This window comes from Panulirus ornatus, chromosome 46 (genome assembly GCF_036320965.1).
Source record: "Panulirus ornatus isolate Po-2019 chromosome 46, ASM3632096v1, whole genome shotgun sequence".
Taxonomy (NCBI): Eukaryota; Metazoa; Arthropoda; class Malacostraca; order Decapoda; family Palinuridae; genus Panulirus; species Panulirus ornatus.
In genome coordinates this window covers 21448420-21468811 of record NC_092269.1, presented here as the reverse complement: position 1 = coordinate 21468811, position 20392 = coordinate 21448420, and the positions used below count along the sequence as shown (strand labels likewise).

Below are 20392 nucleotides of genomic sequence, written 5' to 3'. Positions count from 1 at the left end.
ATTGGCGGAATGCCTGCATCGGGCCATTGTACAAAGGCAAAAAGGATAAAGGTGAGTGCTCAAATTACAGAGATATAGGTTTGTTGATTATTCCTGGGAAATTATGTGGGAGGGTATTGATTGAGAGGGTGAAACCATGTACAGAGCATCAGACTGGGGAAGAGCAGTGAGGTTTCAGAAGTAGTAGAGGATGTGTAGATCAGGTTTTTGCTTTGAAGAATGTATTTGAGAAATACTTAGAAAAGAAAATGAATTTGTATGCAGCATTTATAGATCTGGAGATGGCATATGATAAAGTTGATAGAGATGCTCTGTGGAAGGTAATAAGATAATATGGGGTGGGAGGCAAGTTACTAGAGGCAATGAAAAGTTTTTATGTATTTATATATATATATATATATATATATATATATATATATATATATATATATATAAATACATAAAAACTTTTCATTGCCTCTAGTAACTTGCCCCCACCCCATATTATCTTATTACCTTCCACAGAGCATATATATATATATATATATATATATATATATATATATGGGAAACAGAAGAAGGAGTCACGCGGGGAGTGCTCATCCTCCTCGAAGGCTCAGAGTGGGGTGCCTAAATGTGTGTGGATGTAACCAAGATGTGAAAAAAGGAGAGATAGGTAGTATGTTTGAGGAAAGGAACCTGGATGTTTTGGCTCTGAGTGAAACGAAGCTCAAGGGTAAAGGGGAAGAGTGGTTTGGAAATGTCTGGGGAGTGAAGTCAGGGGTTAGTGAGAGGACAAGAGCAAGGGAAGGAGTAGCAATACTCCTGAAACAGGAGTTGTGGGAGTATGTGATAGAATGTAAGAAAGTAAATTCTCGATTAATATGGGTAAAATTGAAAGTTGATGGAGAGAGGTGGGTGATTATTGGTGCATATGCACCTGGGCATGAGAAGAAAGATCATGAGAGGCTAGTGTTTTGGGAGCAGCTAAATGAGTGTGTTAGCGGTTTTGATGCACGAGACCGGGTTATAGTGATGGGTGATTTGAATGTAAAGGTGAGTAATGTGGCAGTTGAGGGAATAATTGGTATGCATGGGGTGTTCAGTGTTGTAAATGGAAATGGTGAAGAGCTTGTAGATTTATGTGCTGAAAAAGGACTGATGATTGGTAATACCTGGTTTAAAAAGCGAGATATACATAAGTATACTTATGTAAGTAGGAGAGATGGCCAGAGAGCGTTATTGGATTACGTGTTAATTGACAGGCGTGCGAAAGAGAGACTTTTGGGTGTCAATGTGCTGAGAGGTGCAACTGGAGGGATGTCTGATTATTATCTTGTGGAGGCTAAGGTGAAGATTAGTATGGGTTTTCAGAAAAGAAGAGTGAATGTTGGGGTGAAGAAGGTGGTGAGAGTAAGTGAGCTTGGGAAGGAGACCTGTGTGAAGAAGTATCAGGAGAGACTGTGTACAGAATGGAAAAAGGTGAGAACAATGGAAGTAAGGGGAGTGGGGGAGGAATGGGATGTATTTAGGGAATCAGTGATGGATTGCGCAAAAGATGCTTGTGGCATGAGAAGAGTGGGAGGCGGGCTGTTTAGAAAGGGTAGTGAGTGGTGGAATGAAGAAGTAAGAGTATTAGTGAAAGAGAAGAGAGAGGCATTTGGACGATTTTTGCAGGGAAAAAATGCAATTGAGTGGGAGAAGTATAAAAGAAAGAGACAGGAGGTCAAGAGAAAGGTGCAAGAGGTGAAAAAAAAGGGCAAATGAGAGTTGGGGTGAGAGACTATCAGTAAATTTTAGGGAGAATAAAAAGATGTTCTGGAAGGAGGTAAATAGGGTGCGTAAGACAAGGGAGCAAATGGGAACTTCAGTGAAGGGCGTAAATGGGGAGGTGATAACAAGTAGTGGTGATGTGAGAAGGAGATGGAATGAGTATTTTGAAGGTTTGTTGAATGTGTCTGATGACAGAGTGGCAGATATAGGGTGTTTGGGTCGAGGTGGTGTGCAAAGTGAGAGGGTTAGGGAAAATGATTTGGTAAACAGAGAAGAGGTAGTAAAAGCTTTGCGGAAGATGAAAGCCGGCAAGGCAGCAGGTTTGGATGGTATTGCAGTGGAATTTATTAAAAAAGGGGGTGACTGTATTGTTGACTGGTTGGTAAGGTTATTTAATGTATGTATGACTCATGGTGAGGTGCCTGAGGATTGGCGGAATGCGTGCATAGTGCCATTGTACAAAGGCAAAGGTGATAAGAGTGAGTGCTCAAATTACAGAGGTATAAGTTTGTTGAGTATTCCTGGTAAATTATATGGGAGGGTATTGATTGAGAGGGTGAAGGCATGTACAGAGCATCAGATTGGGGAAGAGCAGTGTGGTTTCAGAAGTGGTAGAGGATGTGTGGATCAGGTGTTTGCTTTGAAGAATGTATGTGAGAAATACTTAGAAAAGCAAATGGATTTGTATGTAGCATTTATGGATCTGGAGAAGGCATATGATAGAGTTGATAGAGATGCTCTCTGGAAGGTATTAAGAATATATGGTGTGGGAGGAAAGTTGTTAGAAGCAGTGAAAAGTTTTTATCGAGGATGTAAGGCATGTGTACGTGTAGGAAGAGAGGAAAGTGATTGGTTCTCAGTGAATATAGGTTTGCGGCAGGGGTGTGTGATGTCTCCATGGTTGTTTAATTTGTTTATGGATGGGGTTGTTAGGGAGGTAAATGCAAGAGTCTTGGAAAGAGGGGCAAGTATGAAGTCTGTTGGGGATGAGAGAGCTTGGGAAGTGAGTCAGTTGTTGTTCGCTGATGATACAGCGCTGGTGGCGGATTCATGTGAGAAACTGCAGAAGCTGGTGACGGAGTTTGGTAAAGTGTGTGGAAGAAGAAAGTTAAGAGTAAATGTGAATAAGAGCAAGGTTATTAGGTACAGTAGGGTTGAGGGTCAAGTCAATTGGGAGGTGAGTTTGAATGGAGAAAAACTGGAGGAAGTGAAGTGTTTTAGATATCTGGGAGTGGATCTGTCAGCGGATGGAACCATGGAAGCGGAAGTGGATCATAGGGTGGGGGAGGACGCGAAAATTTTGGGAGCCTTGAAAAATGTGTGGAAGTCGAGAACATTATCCCGGAAAGCAAAAATGGGTATGTTTGAAGGAATAGTAGTTCCAACAATGTTGTATGGTTGCGAGGCGTGGGCTATGGATAGAGTTGTGCGCAGGAGGATGGATGTGCTGGAAATGAGATGTTTGAGGACAATGTGTGGTGTGAGGTGGTTTGATCGAGTAAGTAACGTAAGGGTAAGAGAGATGTGTGGAAATAAAAAGAGCGTGGTTGAGAGAGCAGAAGAGGGTGTTTTGAAATGGTTTGGGCACATGGAGAGAATGAGTGAGGAAAGATTGACCAAGAGGATATATGTGTCGGAGGTGGAGGGAACGAGGAGAAGAGGGAGACCAAATTGGAGGTGGAAAGATGGAGTGAAAAGGATTTTGTGTGATCGGGGCCTGAACATGCAGGAGGGTGAAAGGAGGGCAAGGAATAGAGTGAATTGGAGCGATGTGGTATACAGGGGTTGACGTGCTGTCAGTGGATTGAATCAAGGCATGTGAAGCGTCCGGGGTAAACCATGGAAAGCTGTGTAGGTATGTATATTTGCGTGTGTGGACGTGTGTATGTACATGTGTATGGGGAGGGTTGGGCCATTTCTTTCGTCTGTTTCCTTGCGCTACCTCGCAAACGTGGGAGACAGCGACAAAGTATAAAAAAAAAAAAATATATATATATATATATATATATATATATATATATATATATATATATATATATATATATATATATATATATATATATACATACCTGGGGATAGGGGATCAAGAATACTTCCCACGTATTCCCTGCGTGTCGTAGAAGGCGACTGAAAGGGGAGGGAGCGGGGGGCTGGAAATCCTCCCCTCTCATTTTTTATTTTTTTAATTTTCTAAAAGAAGGAACAGAGGGGGCCAGGTGAGGATATTCCAAAAAAGGCCCAGTCCTCTGTTCTTAACGCTACCTCGCTAACGCGGGAAATGGCAAATAGTTTAAAAGAAAAAAAAAAATATATACATACATATATATATATATATATATATATATATATATATATATATATATATATATATATATATATATATATATATATATATATATATACAGAGGTATAAGTTTGTTGAGTATTCCTGGTAAATTATATGGGAGGATATTGATTGAGAGGGTGAAGGCATGTACAGAGCATCAGATTGGGGAAGAGCAGTGTGGTTTCAGAAGTGGTAGAGGATGTGTGGATCAGGTGTTTGCTTTGAAGAATGTATGTGAGAAATACTTAGAAAAGCAAATGGATTTGTATGTAGCATTTATGGATCTGGAGAAGGCATATGATAGAGTTGATAGAGATGCTCTGTGGAAGGTATTAAGGATATATGGTGTGGGAGGAAAGTTGTTAGAAGCAGTGAAAAGTTTTTATCGAGGATGTAAGGCATGTGTACGTGTAGGAAGAGAGGAAAGTGATTGGTTCTCAGTGAATGTAGGTTTGCGGCAGGGGTGTGTGATGTCTCCATGGTTGTTTAATTTGTTTATGGATGGGGTTGTTAGGGAGGTAAATGCAAGAGTTTTGGAAAGAGGGGCAAGTATGAAGTCTGTTGGAGATGAGAGAGCTTGGGAAGTGAGTCAGTTGTTGTTCGCTGATGATACAGCGCTGGTGGCTGATTCATGTGAGAAACTGCAGAAGCTGGTGACTGAGTTTGGAAAAGTGTGTGGAAGAAGAAAGTTAAGAGTAAATGTGAATAAGAGCAAGGTTATTAGGTACAGTAGGGTTGAGGGTCAAGTCAATTGGGAGGTGAGTTGAATGGAGAAAAACTGGAGGAAGTGAAGTGTTTTCGATATCTGGGAGTGGATCTGGCAGCGGATGGAACCATGGAAGCGGAAGTGGATCATAGGGTGGGGGAGGGGGCGAAAATCCTGGGGGCCTTGAAGAATGTGTGGAAGTCGAGAACATTATCTCGGAAAGCAAAAATGGGTATGTTTGAAGGAATAGTGGTTCCAACAATGTTGTATGGTTGCGAGGAGTCGGCTATGGATAGAGTTGTGCGCAGGAGGATGGATGTGCTGGAAATGAGATGTTTGAGGACAATGTGTGGTGTGAGGTGGTTTGATCGAGTGAGTAACGTAAGGGTAAGAGAGATGTGTGGAAATAAAAAGAGCGTGGTTGAGAGAGCAGAAGAGGGTGTTTTGAAGTGGTTTGGGCACATGGAGAGGATGATTGGAAAGATGGAGTGAAAAAGATTTTGTGTGATCGGGGCCTGAGCATGCAGGAGGGTGAAAGGAGGGCAAGGAATAGAGTGAATTGGAGCGATGTGGTATACCGGGGTTGACGTGCTGTCAGTGGATTGAAGCAGGGCATGTGAAGCGTCTGGGGTAAACCATGGAAAGCTGTGTAGGTATGTATATTTGCGTGTGTGGACGTATGTATATACATGTGTATGGGTGGGGGTTGGGCCATTTCTTTCGTCTGTTTCCTTGCGCTACCTCGCAAACGCGGGAGACAGCGACAAAGTATAATAAAAAAACATACCTAATTTATACTGTTTGCCCTTATTCATTCCCGTCACCACCCCGCCAAACATAAAATGATAGACCCCTCCCCCTATATATGCGCGAGGTAGTGCCAGGAAAAGACAACAAAGGCCTCATTCGTTCACACTCAATCTCTAGCTGTCATGTACAATGCATCGAAGCCACAGCACCATTCCACATCCAGGCCCGACAAAACTTTCAATGGTTTACCCCAGACGCTTCATATGCCCTAGGTCAATCCATTGACAGCACGTCGACCCCGTTATACCACATCGTTCCAGTTCACTCTATTCCTTGCATGCCTTTCACCCTCCTGCATGTTTAGGCCCCGATCACTCAAGATCTTTTTCACTCCATCTTTCCAACTCCAATTTGGTCTCCCACTTCTCGTTCCCTCCACCTCTGACACATATATCTTCTTTGTCAATCTTTCATTACTCATTCTCTCCATGTGACCAAATCATTTCAAAACACCCTCTTCTGCTCTCTCAACCACACTCTTTTATTACCACACATCTCTCTTATCCTTTTATTACTTACTCGATCAAACCACCTCACACCACATATTGTCCTCAAACATCTCATTTCCAGCACATACACCCTCCTCCGAACACCTCTATCTATAGCTTACGCCTCACAGCCATATAACATTGTTGGAAGCACTATTCCTTCAAACATACCTATTTTTCTTTCCAAGATAACGTTCTGGACTTCCACACATTTTTCGACGCCCCCAGAACTTTCACCCCCTCCCCACCCTAAGATTCACTTCCTCTTCCATGGTTCCATCCGCTGCCAAATCCACTCCCAGGTATCTAAAACACTTCACTTCCTCCATTCAAACTTACCTCCCAATTGACTTGTCCCTCAACACTACAGTCCCCAATAACCTTGATCTTATTCATATTTACTCTCAGCTTTCTCCTTTCACACACTTTACTAAACTCAGCCACCAGCTTCTACAGTTTCTCACCCGAATCAGCCATCAGCGTTGTATCATTAGCGAACAACAACTGACTCACTTCCCAAGCTCTCTCATCCACAACAGACTGCACACTTGCCCCTCTTTCCAAAACTCTTGCATTCACCTCCATAAACAACCCCATCCATAAACAAATTAAACAACCATGGAGACATCATACACCCCTGCCGGAAAGCAACATTCACTGAGAACCAATTACTTTCCTCTCTTCCTACTCGTACACATGTCTTACATCATCGATGAAAACTTTTCACTGCTTCTAAGAACTTGCCTCCCACACTATATATTCTTAATACCTTCCACAGAGCATCTCTATCAACCCTATGATATACCTTCTCTAGATCCATAGATGCTACATACAAATCCATTTGCTTTTCTAAGTATTTCTCACATACGTTCTTCAAAGCAAACACCTGATCCACACATCCTCTACTACTTCTGAAACCACACTGCTCTTCCCCAATCTGATGCTCAGGCACCTTTCCATGAGTCATACATACATTAGATAACCTTACCAACCAGTCAACAATACAGTCAACCCCGTTTTTAATAAATTCCACTGCAATACCTTCGAAACTCGCCGCCTTGCCGGCTTTCATCTTACGCAAGGCTTTTACTACCAAATCATTTTCCCTAACCCTCTCAATTCGCTTACCACCTCGACTAAAACACCCTATATCTGGCACTGTATCATCAAACACATTCAACAAACCTTCAAAATACTCACTCTATCTCCTCACATCGCCACTACTTGTTTCCACCTCCTCATTTGCCCCATTCACTGATGTTCCCATTTCTTCTCTTGTCTTACTCACTTTATTTACTTCCCTCCAAAATATCTTTTTATTCTCCCTAAAATTTAATGATAATCTCTCACCCCAACCCTCATTTGCCGTCTTTTTAACCTCTTGCACCTTTGTCTTGACCTCCTGACCCTTTCTTTTATACATTTCCCACTCATTTGCCTTATTTCCCTGCAAAATTTGTCCAAATTCCTCTCTCTTCTGTTTCACTAATAATCTGACTTCTTCATCCCACCACTCACTACCCTTTCTAATCTGCCTACCTCCCACGATTCTCATGCCACAAGAATCTTTTGCGCAAGCCATCACTGCTTTCCTATAGCATCCCATTCCTCCCCCATTCCCCATACGTCCTTTGTTCTCACCATTCTCCATTCTGTACTCAATCTCTCCTGGTACTTCCTCACACAAGTCTCCTTCCCAAGCTCACTTACTCCCACTACTCTCTTCGCCCCAACATTCTCTCTTCTTTTCTGAAAACCTCTAGAAATTTTCACCTTTGCCTCCACAAGATAATGATCAGACATCCCTCCAGTTGCACCTCTCAGCACATTAACATCCAAAAGTCTAATCTAATAACGCTCTCTGGCCATCTCTCCTATTTACATAAGTATACTTATGTATATCTCTCTTTTTAAACCAGGTATTCCCATATCACCAGTCCTTTTTCAGCACATAAATCTACAAGCTCTTCACCATTTCCATTTACAACACTGAACACCGCATGTACAGTAATCATTCCCTCAACTGCTACATTACTCACCTTTGCATTTAAATCATCCATCACTATAACCCGGTCTCGTGCATCAAAACTACTAACACACTCACTCAGCTGCTCCAAAACACTTGCCTCTCATGATCTTTCTTCTCATGCCCAAGTGCATATGCACCAAGAATCACCCATCTCTCTCCATCCATTTTCTGTTTTACCCATATCAATCTAGAGTTTACTTTCTTACACTTTATCATATATATGTGTGTGTGTGTGTGTGTGTGTGTGTGTGTGTGTCTGTCTGTCTGTCTGTCTGTCTGTCTGTATGTGTGTGTGTGTGTGTGTGTGTGTGTGTGTGACTCTGTGTGTGTATGTGTATGTATATATATGTATGTTTAGATTTATGTCTATGTATGTATAAGCACGTGTATGTGCGCGTATATGTATATTTTTGTATGAGAGTGGAGGGGTCAATCTTCGTCTGTTTTTTGGCACTCCCTTGCTTACGCGGGTAGCGGCGATCAAGTATAATATGTAGAATATCTATATAACTTTCCCGCCTTTGCAACGAAGAGTTAAGTACAAATTAAGAATTGAGTATTCTGCGCCCATCCAGTTCCTAGCCATCATATATGATATAAGGAAACCATGACTGCCATGACCTGCACACTACGCCATGTTTCATCTTGAATGTTTCAAACTAATTCTTTCAGCCCACTTCAAATACGTCGCCTTCCATATACCACATCCATCCAATTTTTTTCTACTCAGTGCAAAACTCTCTCCCTCCTAAGTGTTCAGGCCTCAATATCTTGTCTAACTATACATGAAACATGCAATTTATCCCTCTACACTGCTCGCTACACTTCTGCCAAAGACATCCTGGTAGGAAATTCCGTATGAAGAAATAACATGACCACAATAAGAAGTCATGACATATACACGTTTTACAGAGAAAAATCGCAGAGATATCCTGAATCATATCTTGATACATGCACAGTTTGAAATATGAAATTCAGTAACATCATCTTCCTCCCTGAATAAGACTTTTCATATGAGATCTATAATGCTGATCATTGTTCAGCTGAGACAAGCAAGTGTGTGGAGGGAGGGAGGCAGCAGCGTGACTACCGCAGCTGTGGTGCAGGAGGTGGTGGGCACGTTGTTGGGCCAGGGTTTCACCGGGCGACTCTCTACCAGTCGCTCCAACCGTGTGTTAGTAGCAGCCTGGCTGTTGTTTGCCTTCATCGTGGGCACAGCTTACCGAGGCAATCTCACCGCATCGCTCACACTGCCCAAGTATCCAACCCGACCTGAGACTGTGGAGGAACTCGTCAACACTGTCGACAGGTAAGGTCACCAGCAAACAAATCTTGCATCAGGTACTTACCGACCACAGAACGTTGGGATCATTTTGAGAAAATCATTTTTAAAGCTTTTTGACATGTGGTAATAAAGAAAGATCTGTTGTAATAAAGAAAGTGTCGTTGAGAGAGCAGAGGATGGTGTCTTGAGCTGGTTTGGTCACATGGAGAGAATGAGTGAGGAAAGATTGACAAAGAAGATATATGTGTCAGAGGTGGAGGGAACGAGGAGAAGTGGGAGACCATATGGGAGATGGAAGGATGGAGTGAAGAAGATTTTGAGCTATCGGGCCTGAACATGCAAAAGGGTGAAAGCGAGTAAGGAATAAAGTGAATTGGAACAATATAATATACCGGGGTCGACGTGCTGTCAATGGATTGAACCAGGGCATGTGAAGCGTCTGGAATAAAACATGGAATGTTTTGTGGGGCCTGGATGTGGAAAGAAATCTGTGGCTTCAGCGAACTACATATGACAGCTAGAGACGGAAGGTGAACGAATGTAGCCTTCGTTGTCTTTTCCAATCGTTACCTAGGGATGAGGGGGGGAAGCTACTTCATATGTAGCGAGGTGGCGACTGAATTGGATGAATGCAGCAATTATGAATATGAACATATTAATATATGTATAGATATGTGTACGTGCGTGTGTGGGAGTTTAAGCATATACATATGTATGTGGGTGGGTTTGGGCCATTTTTGTCTGCTTCCTTGCCCTATGTCGCTAAAGCGGGACACAGCTTCAAAGAATAATAAATATATAAATTATATATATATATATTATATGTATTTTATATATATATATATATATATATATATATATATATATATATATATATATATATAAAAGGGAGGGGAGCGGGGGGCTGGAAATCCTCCCCTCTCGTTTTTTTTTTTTTTTTTTTTTTTTTTTTCCAAAAGAAGGAACAGAGAAGAGGTCCAGGTGAGGATATTCCCTCAAAGGCCCAGTCCTCTGTTCTTAACGCTACCTCGCTATCGCGGGAAATAGCGAATAGTATGAAAAAAAAAAAAAAAAAAATATATATATATATATATATATATATATATATATATATATATATATATATATATATATATATATATATATATATATATATATAAGATATACATGCAGAATGGAAAAAGGTCAGAACAATGGAAGTAAGGGGAGTGGGGGAGGAATGGAATGTATTAAGGGAATCAGTGATGGATTGCGCAAAAGATGCTTGTGGCATGAGAAGAGTGGGAGGTGGGTTGATTAGAAAGGGTAGTGAGTGGTGGGATGAAGAAGTAAGAGTATTAGTGAAAGAGAAGAGAGAGGCATTTGGACGATTTTTGCAGGGAAAAAATGCAATTGAGTGGGAGACGTATAAAAGAAAGAGACAGGAGGTCAAGAGAAAGGTGCAAGAGGTGAAAAAAAGGGCAAATGAGAGTTGGGGTGAGAGAGTATCATTAAATTTTAGGGAGAATAAAAAGATGTTCTGGAAGGAGGTAAATAAAGTGCGTAAGACAAGGGAGCAAATGGGAACTTCAGTGAAGGGCGCAAATGGGGAGGTGATAACAAGTAGTGGTGATGTGAGAAGGAGATGGAGTGAGTATTTTGAAGGTTTGTTGAATGTGTTTGATGATAGAGTGGCAGATATAGGGTGTTTTGGTCGAGGTGGTGTGCAAAGTGAGAGGGTTAGGGAAAATGATTTGGTAAACAGAGAAGAGGTAGTAAAAGCTTTGCGGAAGATGAAAGCCGGCAAGGCAGCAGGTTTGGATGGTATTGCAGTGGAATTTATTAAAAAAGGGGGTGACTGTATTGTTGACTGGTTGGTAAGGTTATTTAATGTATGTATGACTCATGGTGAGGTGCCTGAGGATTGGCGGAATGCGTGCATAGTGCCATTGTACAAAGGCAAAGGGGATAAGGGTGAGTGCTCAAATTACAGAGGTATAAGTTTGTTGAGTATTCCTGGTAAATTATATGGGAGGGTATTGATTGAGAGGGTGAAAGCATGTACAGAGCATCAGATTGGGGAAGAGCAGTGAGGTTTCAGAAGTGGTAGAGGATGTGTGGATCAGGTGTCTGCTTTGAAGAATGTATTTCAGAAATACTTAGAAAAGCAAATGGATTTGTATGTAGCATTTATGGATCTGGAGAAGGCATATGATAGAGTTGATAGAGATGCTCTGTGGAAGGTATTAAGAATATATGGTGTGGGAGGAAAGTTGTTAGAAGCAGTGAAAAGTTTTTATCGAGGATGTAAGGCATGTGTACGTGTAGGAAGAGAGGAAAGTGATTGGTTCTCAGTGAATGTAGTTTTGCGGCAGGGGTGTGTGATGTCTCCATGGTTGTTTAATTTGTTTATGGATGGGGTTGTTAGGGAGGTGAATGCAAGAGTTTTGGAAAGAGGGGCAAGTATGAAGTCTGTTGGGGATGAGAGAGCTTGGGAAGTGAGTCAGTTGTTGTTCGCTGATGATACAGCGCCGGTGGCTGATTCATGTGAGAAACTGCAGAAGCTGGTGACTGAGTTTGGTAAAGTGTGTGAAAGAAGAAAGTTAAGAGTAAATGTGAATAAGAGCAAGGTTATTAGGTACAGTAGGGTTGAGGGTCAAGACAATTGGGAGGTGAGTTTGAATGGAGAAAAACTGGAGGAAGTGAAGTGTTTTAGATATCTGGGAGTGGATCTGGCAGCGGATGGAACCATGGAAGCGGAAGTGGATCATAGGGTGGGGGAGGGGGCGAAAATTCTGGGAGCCTTGAAGAATGTGTGGAAGTCGAGAACATTATCTCGGAAAGCAAAAATGGGTATGTTTGAAGGAATAGTGGTTCCAACAATGTTGTATGGTTGCGAGGCGTAGGCTATGGATAGAGTTGTGCGCAGGAGGATGGATGTGCTGGAAATGAGATGTTTGAGGACAATGTGTGGTGTGAGGTGGTTTGATCGAGTAAGTAACGTAAGGGTAAGAGAGATGTGTGGAAATAAAAAGAGCGTGGTTGAGAGAGCAGAAGAGGGTGTTTTAAAATGGTGTGGGCACATGGAGAGAATGAGTGAGGAAAGATTGACCAAGAGGATATATGTGTCGGAGGTGGAGGGAACGAGGAGAAGAGGGAGACCAAATTGGAGGTGCAAAAGATGGAGTGAAAAAGATTTTGTGTGATCGGGGCCTGAACATGCAGGAGGGTGCAAGTAGGGCAAGGAATAGAGTGAATTGGAGCGATGTGGTATACCGGGGTTGACGTGCTGTCAGTGGATTGAATCGAGGCATGTGAAGCGTCTGGGGTAAACCATGGAAAGCTGTGTAGGTATGTATATTTGCGTGTGTGGACGTATGTATATACATGTGTATGGGGGTGGGTTGGGCCATTTCTTTCGTCTGTTTCCTTGCGCTACCTCGCAAACGCTGGAGACAGCGACAAAGCAAAAAAAAAAAAAAAGAATATGTATGAGAGTTGGGGTGAGAGAGTATCATTAAATTTTAGGGAGAATGAAAAGATGTTCTGGAAGGAGGTAAATAAAGTGCGTAAGACAAGGGAGCAAATGGGAACTTCAGTGAAGGGCGCAAATGGGGAGGTGATAACAAGTAGTGGTGATGTGAGAAGGAGATGGAGTGAGTATTTTGAAGGTTTGTTGAATGTGTTTGATGATAGAGTGGCAGATATAGGGTGTTTTGGTCGAGGGGGTGTGCAAAATGAGAGGGTTAGGGAAAATGATTTGGTAAACAGAGAAGAGGTAGTAAAAGCTTTGCGGAAGATGAAAGCCGGCAAGGCAGCAGGTTTGGATGGTATTGCAGTGGAATTTATTAAAAAAGGGGGTGACTGTATTGTTGACTGGTTGGTAAGGTTATTTAATGTATGTATGACTCATGGTGAGGTGCCTGAGGATTGGCGGAATGCGTGCATAGTGCCATTGTACAAAGGCAAAGGGGATAAGAGTGAGTGATCAAATTACAGAGGTATAAGTTTGTTGAGTATTCCTGGTAAATTATATGGGTGGATATTGATTGAGAGGGTGAAGGCATGTACAGAGCATCAGATTGGGGAAGAGCAGTGTGGTTTCAGAAGTGGTAGAGGATGTGTGGATCAGGTGTTTGCTTTGAAGAATGTATGTGAGAAATACTTAGAAAAGCAAAAGGATTTGTATGTAGCATTTATGGATCTGGAGAAGGCATATGATAGAGTTGATAGAGATGCTCTGTGGAAGGTATTAAGAATATATGGTGTGGGAGGCAAGTTGTTAGAAGCAGTGAAAAGTTTTTATCGAGGATGTCAGGCATGTGTACGTGTGGGAGAGAGGAAAGTGATTGGTTCTCAGTGAATGTAGTTTTGCGGCAGGGGTGTGTGATGTCTCCATGGTTGTTTAATTTGTTTATGGATGGGGTTGTTAGGGAGGTGAATACAAGAGTTTTGGAAAGAGGGGCAAGTATGAAGTCTGTTGGGGATGAGAGAGCTTGGGAAGTGAGTCAGTTGTTGTTCGCTGATGATACAGCGCTGGTGGCTGATTCATGTGAGAAACTGCAGAAGCTGGTGACTGAGTTTGGTAAAGTGTGTGAAAGAAGAAAGTTAAGAGTAAATGTGAATAAGAGCAAGGTTATTAGGTACAGTAGGGTTGAGGGTCAAGTCAATTGGGAGGTGAGTTTGAATGGAGAAAAACTGGAGGAAGTGAAGTGTTTTAGATATCTGGGAGTGGATCTGGCAGCGGATGGAACCATGGGAGCGGAAGTGGATCATAGGGTGGGGGAGGGGGCGAAAATTCTGGGAGCCTTGAAGAATGTGTGGAAGTCGAGAACATTATCTCGGAAAGCAAAAATGGGTATGTTTGAAGGAATAGTGGTTCCAACAATGTTGTATGGTTGCGAGGCTTGGGCTTTGGATAGAGTTGTGCGCAGGAGGATGGATGTGCTGGAAATGAGATGTTTGAGTACAATGTGTGGTGTGAGGTGGTTTGATCGAGTAAGTAACGTAAGGGTAAGAGAGATGTGTGGAAATAAAAAGAGCGTGGTTGAGAGAGCAGAAGAGGGTGTTTTGAAATGGTTCGGGCACATGGAGAGAATGAGTGAGGAAAGATTGACCAAGAGAATATATGTGTCGGAGGTGGAGGGAACGAGGAGAAGAGGGAGACCAAATTGGAGGTGGAAAGATGGAGTGAAAAAGATTTTGTGTGATCGGGGCCTGAACATGCAGGAGGGTGAAAGGAGGGCAAGGAATAGAGTGAATTGGAGCGATGTCGTATACCGGGGTGTACGTGCTGTCAGTGGATTGAATCAAGGCAAGTGAAGCGTCTGGGGTAAACCATGGAAAGCTGTGTAGGTATGTATATTTGCGTGTGTGGGCGTATGTATGTACATGTGTATGGGGGTGGGTTGGGCCATTTCTTTCGTCTGTTTCTTTGCGCTACCTCGCAAACGCGGGAGACAGCGACAAAGCAAAAAAAAAAAAAAAAAAAAAAAAAAATATATATATATATATATATATATATATATAGATATATATATATATATATATATATATATATATATATATATATATATATATATATATATATATATATATATATATATATATATATATTATATCCCTGCGGATAGGGGAGAAAGAATACTTCCCACGTATTCCCTACGTGTCGTAGAAGGCGACTAAAAGGGAAAGGAGCGCGGGGCTGGAAATCCTTCCCTATCAGTTTTTTTTTTAATTTTCCAAAAGCAGGAACAGAGAAAGGGGCCAGGTGAAGATGTTCCCTCAAAGGTCCAGACTTCTGTTCTTAACGGTACCTTGCTAACGCGGGAAATGGAGAATAGTATGAAAATATATATATATATATATATATATATATATATATATATATATATATATATATATATATATATATATATATATATATATATATATATATATATATATATATATATATATATATATATATATATATATATATATATATATTCCCTGGGGATAGGGGAGAAGGAATACTTCCCACGTATTCCCTGCGTGTCGTAGAAGGCGACTAAAAGGGAAGGGAGCGGGAGGCTGGAAATCCTCCCCTCTCGTTTTTTTTTTTTTTTTCCCCAAAAGAAGGAACAGAGAAGAGGGCCAGGTGAGGATATTCCCTCAAAGACCCAGTCCTCTGTTCTTAACGCTACCTCGCTATCGCGGGAAATGGCAAATAGTATGAAAGAAAAGATATATATATATATATATATATATATATATATAAATATATATATATATATATGTATACATATGAGTGAATGACAGCGTTAGAGATTTTCATGCACGAAACCGGGTTATAGTGATGGGCGATTTGTATGCAAAGGTGAGTAATGTGGCAGTTGAGGGAATAATTGATATACATGGAATGTTCAGTGTTGTAAATGGAAATAGTGAAGAGCTTGTAGATTTATGTGCTGAAAAAGGACTGGTGATTGGGAATACCTGGTTTAAAAAGCGAGATATACATAAGTATACGTATGTAAGTAGGAGAGATGGCCAGAGAGCGTTATTGGATTAAGTGTTAATTGACAGGCGCGCGATAGAGAGACTTTTGGATGTTAATGTGCTGAGAGGTGCAACTGGAGGGATGTCTGATCATTATCTTGTGGAGGCTAAGGTGAAGATTTGTATGGGTTTTCAGAAAAGAAGAGTGAATGTTGGGGTGAAGAGGGTGGTGAGAGTAAGTGAGCTTGGGAAGTAGACATGTGTGAGGAAGTACCAGGAGAGACTGAGTACAGAATGGAAAAAAGTGAGAACAATGGAAGTAAGGGGAGTGGGGGAGGAATGGCATGTATTTAGGGAATCAGTGATGGAGTGCGCAAAAGATGCTTGTGGCATGAGAAGAGTGGGAGGTGGGATGACTAGAAAGGGTAGTGAGTGGTGGGATGAAGAAGTAAGATTATTAGTGAAAGAGAAGAGAGAGGCATTTGGACGATTTTTGAAGGGGAAAAAATGCAGTTGAGCGGGAGATGTATAAAAGGAAGAGACAGGAGCTCAAGAGAAAGGTGCAAGAGGTGAAAAAGAGGGCAAATGAGAGTTGGGGTGAGAGAGTATCATCAAATTTTAGGGAGAATAAAAAGATGTTTTGGAAGGAGGTAAATAAAGTGCGTAAGACAAGGGAACAAATGGGAACTTCAGTGAAGGGCGCTAATGGGGAGGTGATAACAAGTAGTGGTGATGTGAGAAGGAGATGGAGTGAGTATTTTGAAGGTTTGCTGAATGCGTTTGATGATAAAGTGGCAGATATAGGGTGTTTTGGTCGAGGTGGTGTGCAAAGTGAGAGGGTTAGGGAAAATGATTTGGTAAACAGAGAAGAGGTAGTAAAAGCTTTGCGGAAGATGAAAGCCGGCAAGGCAGCGGGTTTGGATGGTATTGCAGTGGAATCTATCAAAAAAGGGGCTGACTGTATTGGTGACTGGTTGATAAGGTTATTTAATGTATGTATGGCTCATGGTGAGGTGCCTGAGGATTGGCGGAATGTTTGCATAGTGCCATTGCACAAAGGGAAAGGGGATAAGAGTGAGTGCTCAAATTACAGAGGTATAAGTTTGTTGAGTATTCCTGGTAAATTATATGGGAGGGTATTGATTGAGAGGGTGAAGGCATGTACAGAGCATCAGACTGGGGAAGAGCAGTGTGGTTTCAGAAGTGGTAGAGGATGTGTGGATCAGGTGTTTGCTTTGAAGAATGTATGTTAGAAATACTTGGAAAAGCAAATGGATTTATATGTAGCATTTATGGATTTGGAGAAGGCATATGATAGAGTTGATAGAGATGCTCTGTGGAAGGTATTAAGAATATATGGTGTAGCAGGGAAGTTGTTAGAAGCAGTGAAAAGTTTTTATCGAGGATGTAAGGCATGTGTACGTGTAGGAAGAAAGGAAAGTGATTGGTTCTCAGTGAATGTAGGTTTGCGGCAGGGGTGTGTGATGTCTCCATGGTTGTTTAATTTGTTTATGGATGGGGTTGTTAGGGAGGTGAATGCAAGAGTTTTGGAAAGAGGGGACAAGTATGAAGTCTGTTGTGGATGAGAGAGCTTGGGAAGTGAGTCAGTTCTCGTTCGCTGATGATACAGCGCTGATGGCTGATTCATGTGAGAAACTGCAGAAGCTGGTGACTGAGTTTGGTAAAGTGTGTGAAAGAAAAAAGTTAAGAGTAAATGTGAATAAGAGCAAGGTCACTAGGTACAGTAGGGTTAAGGGTCAAGTCAATTGAGAGGTAAGTTTAAATGGAGAAAAACTGGAGGAAGGAAAGTGTTTTAGCTATCTGGTATTGGATCTGGCAGCGGATGGAACCATGGAAGCGGAAGTGGATCATAGGGTGGGGGAGGGGGCGAAAATCCTTGGAGCCTTGAAGAACGTGTGGAAGTCGAGAACATTATCTCGGAAAGCAAAAATGGGTATGTTTGAAGGAATAGTGGTTCCAACAATGTTGTATGGTTGCGAGGCGTGGGCTATGGATAGAGTTGTGCGCAGGAGGGTGGATGTGCTGGAAATAAGATGTTTGAGGACGATGTGTGTTGTGAGGTGGTTTGATCGAGTAAGTAATGTAAGGGTAAGAGAGATGTGTGGAAATAAAAAGAGCGTGGTTGGGAGAGCAGAAGAGGGTGTTCTGAAATGGTTTGGGCACATGGAGAGAATGAGTGAGGAAAGATTGACCAAGAGGATATATGTGTCGGAGGTGGAGGGAACGAGGAGAAGTGGCAGACCAAATTGGAGGTGGAAAGATGGAGTGAAAAAGATTTTGAGGGATCGGGGCCTGAACATGTAGGAGGGTGAAAGGAGGGCAAGGAATAGAGTAAATGAATGGATGCGGTATACCGGGGTTGACGTGCTGTCAGTGGATTGAATCAGGGCATGTGAAGCGTCTGGGGTAAACCATGGAAAGTTGTGTGGGGCCTGGATGTGGAAAGGGAGCTGTGGTTTCGGGCATTATTGCATGACAGCTAGAGACTGAGTGTGAACGAATGGGGCCTTTGTTGTCTTTTCCTAGCGCTACCTCGCACACATGAGGGGGGAGTGGGATGGTAATCCATGTGTGGCGAGGTGGCGATGGGAATGAATAAAGGCAGACAGTGTGAATTGTGTTTTATGGGTATATAGGTATGTGTCTGTGTGTGTATATATATGTGTACATTGAGATGTATATGTATGTATATTTGCGTGTGTGGACGTGTATGTATATACATTAGTATGGGAGTGGGTTGGGCCATTTCTTTCGTCTGTTTCCTTGCGCTACCTCGCATACGCGAGAGACAGCGACATAGCAAAATAATGATAATGATTATATATATATATATATATATATATATATATATATATATATATATATATATATATATATATTTTCCGACATCACACACGGGTCGACCCTACGAAGGAAGAAAACAAAAACGGGAATGGCTGCTTTCAAGTGTCTTCTGTACGAATGTGGAATGGCCTTAGTGCATGATATGGAGCAGCAGCAGCAGCAAGAAACACACGTGACCACTGCCGACTCGACAGAACTTAGTTGATAATAGAAGTATGTTTGTATTTGTGGTGGCCACCTGTCTACACGCAGCGAGGGAAGAAGACCGATTTCGACGATGAAGGCCTGCACTGTGGCTGAGAGATTGACTTGAGGAGGCAGAAGTGATATTGTGACAGTGATTGTGTCAGCGTCGCGTCGCCTCGCCGCAGTGTATCGAGACAGACTTCCCCAGAACTTTTAAAGGGGAAGTAAATGTTTATAGTTGTGTTAATGGAGTGATAGTTTTCATGCATGGTGTTTTTTTTTGACAAGAAAATAGTGAAGTTGGTGAAAAATGTAGCTTAGACATTGAAGCTTATTGATACAGTGGTGAAATTGATGAGAACTGCTATTGACGTTTGTGTGAATAAATTGTACATTTCCTTTTCCATAGCCAGAGGTTGAACCATTATGTGACATTCTTTTTTTTCATTCATTTCAATCTAAAAGTTTGTTTTCTAAATTGTTTCTTACATTTTTCATATGTATATATATGTATGTGTGTGTGTGTGTGTATGTGCGTATGTGTGTGTATGTGTGTGTGTGTGTATATGTATATATATATGTATATTATCCCTGGGGATAGGGGTGAAAGAATACTTCCCACGTATTCCTCGCGTGTCGTAGAAAGCGACTAGAGGGGACGGGAGCGGGGGGCCGGAAATCCTCCCCTCCTTGTATTAACTTTCTAAAATGGGAAACAGAAGAAGGAGTTACGCGGGGAGTGATCATCCTCCTCGAAGGCTCAGAGTGGGGTGCCTAAATGTGTGTGGATGTAACCAAGATGTGAAAAAAGGAGAGATAGGTAGTATGTTTGAGGAAAGGAACCTGGATGTTTTGGCTCTGAGTGAAACGAAGCTCAAGGGTAAAGGGGAAGAGTGGTTTGGAAATGTCTGGGGAGTGAAGTCAGGGGTTAGTGAGAGGACAAGAGCAAGGGAAGGAGTAGCAATACTCCTGAAACAGGAGTTGTGGGAGTATGTGATAGAATGTAAGAAAGTAAATTCTCGATTAATATGGGTAAAATTGAAAGTTGATGGAGAGAGGTGGGTGATTATTGGTGCATATGCACCTGGGCATGAGAAGAAAGATCATGAGAGGCAAGTGTTTTGGGAGCAGCTGAATGAGTGTGTTAGCGGTTTTGATGCACGAGACCGGGTTATAGTGATGGGTGATTTGAATGCAAAGGTGAGTAATGTGGCAGTTGAGGGAATAATTGGTATGCATGGGGTGTTCAGTGTTGTAAATGGAAATGGTGAAGAGCTTGTAGATTTATGTGCTGAAAAAGGACTGATGATTGGGAATACCTGGTTTAAAAAGCGAGATATACATAAGTATACTTATGTAAGTAGGAGAGATGGCCAGAGAGCGTTATTGGATTACGTGTTAATTGACAGGCGTGCGAAAGAGAGACTTTTGGATGTTAATGTGCTGAGAGGTGCAACTGGAGGGATGTCTGATCATTATCTTGTGG

The 20392-nt window shown here is 41.9% G+C and overlaps 1 protein-coding gene across 1 annotated transcript in view; it reads left to right on the top strand.

The window, feature by feature from the left end:
- LOC139763152 (ionotropic receptor 21a-like) overlaps nt 1–20392 on the top strand; it is a 101586-nt gene that overhangs the window by 16254 nt on the left and 64940 nt on the right. The window contains exon 3 of the mRNA XM_071688855.1: nt 9155–9420. Coding sequence (XP_071544956.1) covers nt 9155–9420 — 266 coding nt within the window. The remainder of the gene's footprint in view (nt 1–9154; nt 9421–20392) is intronic.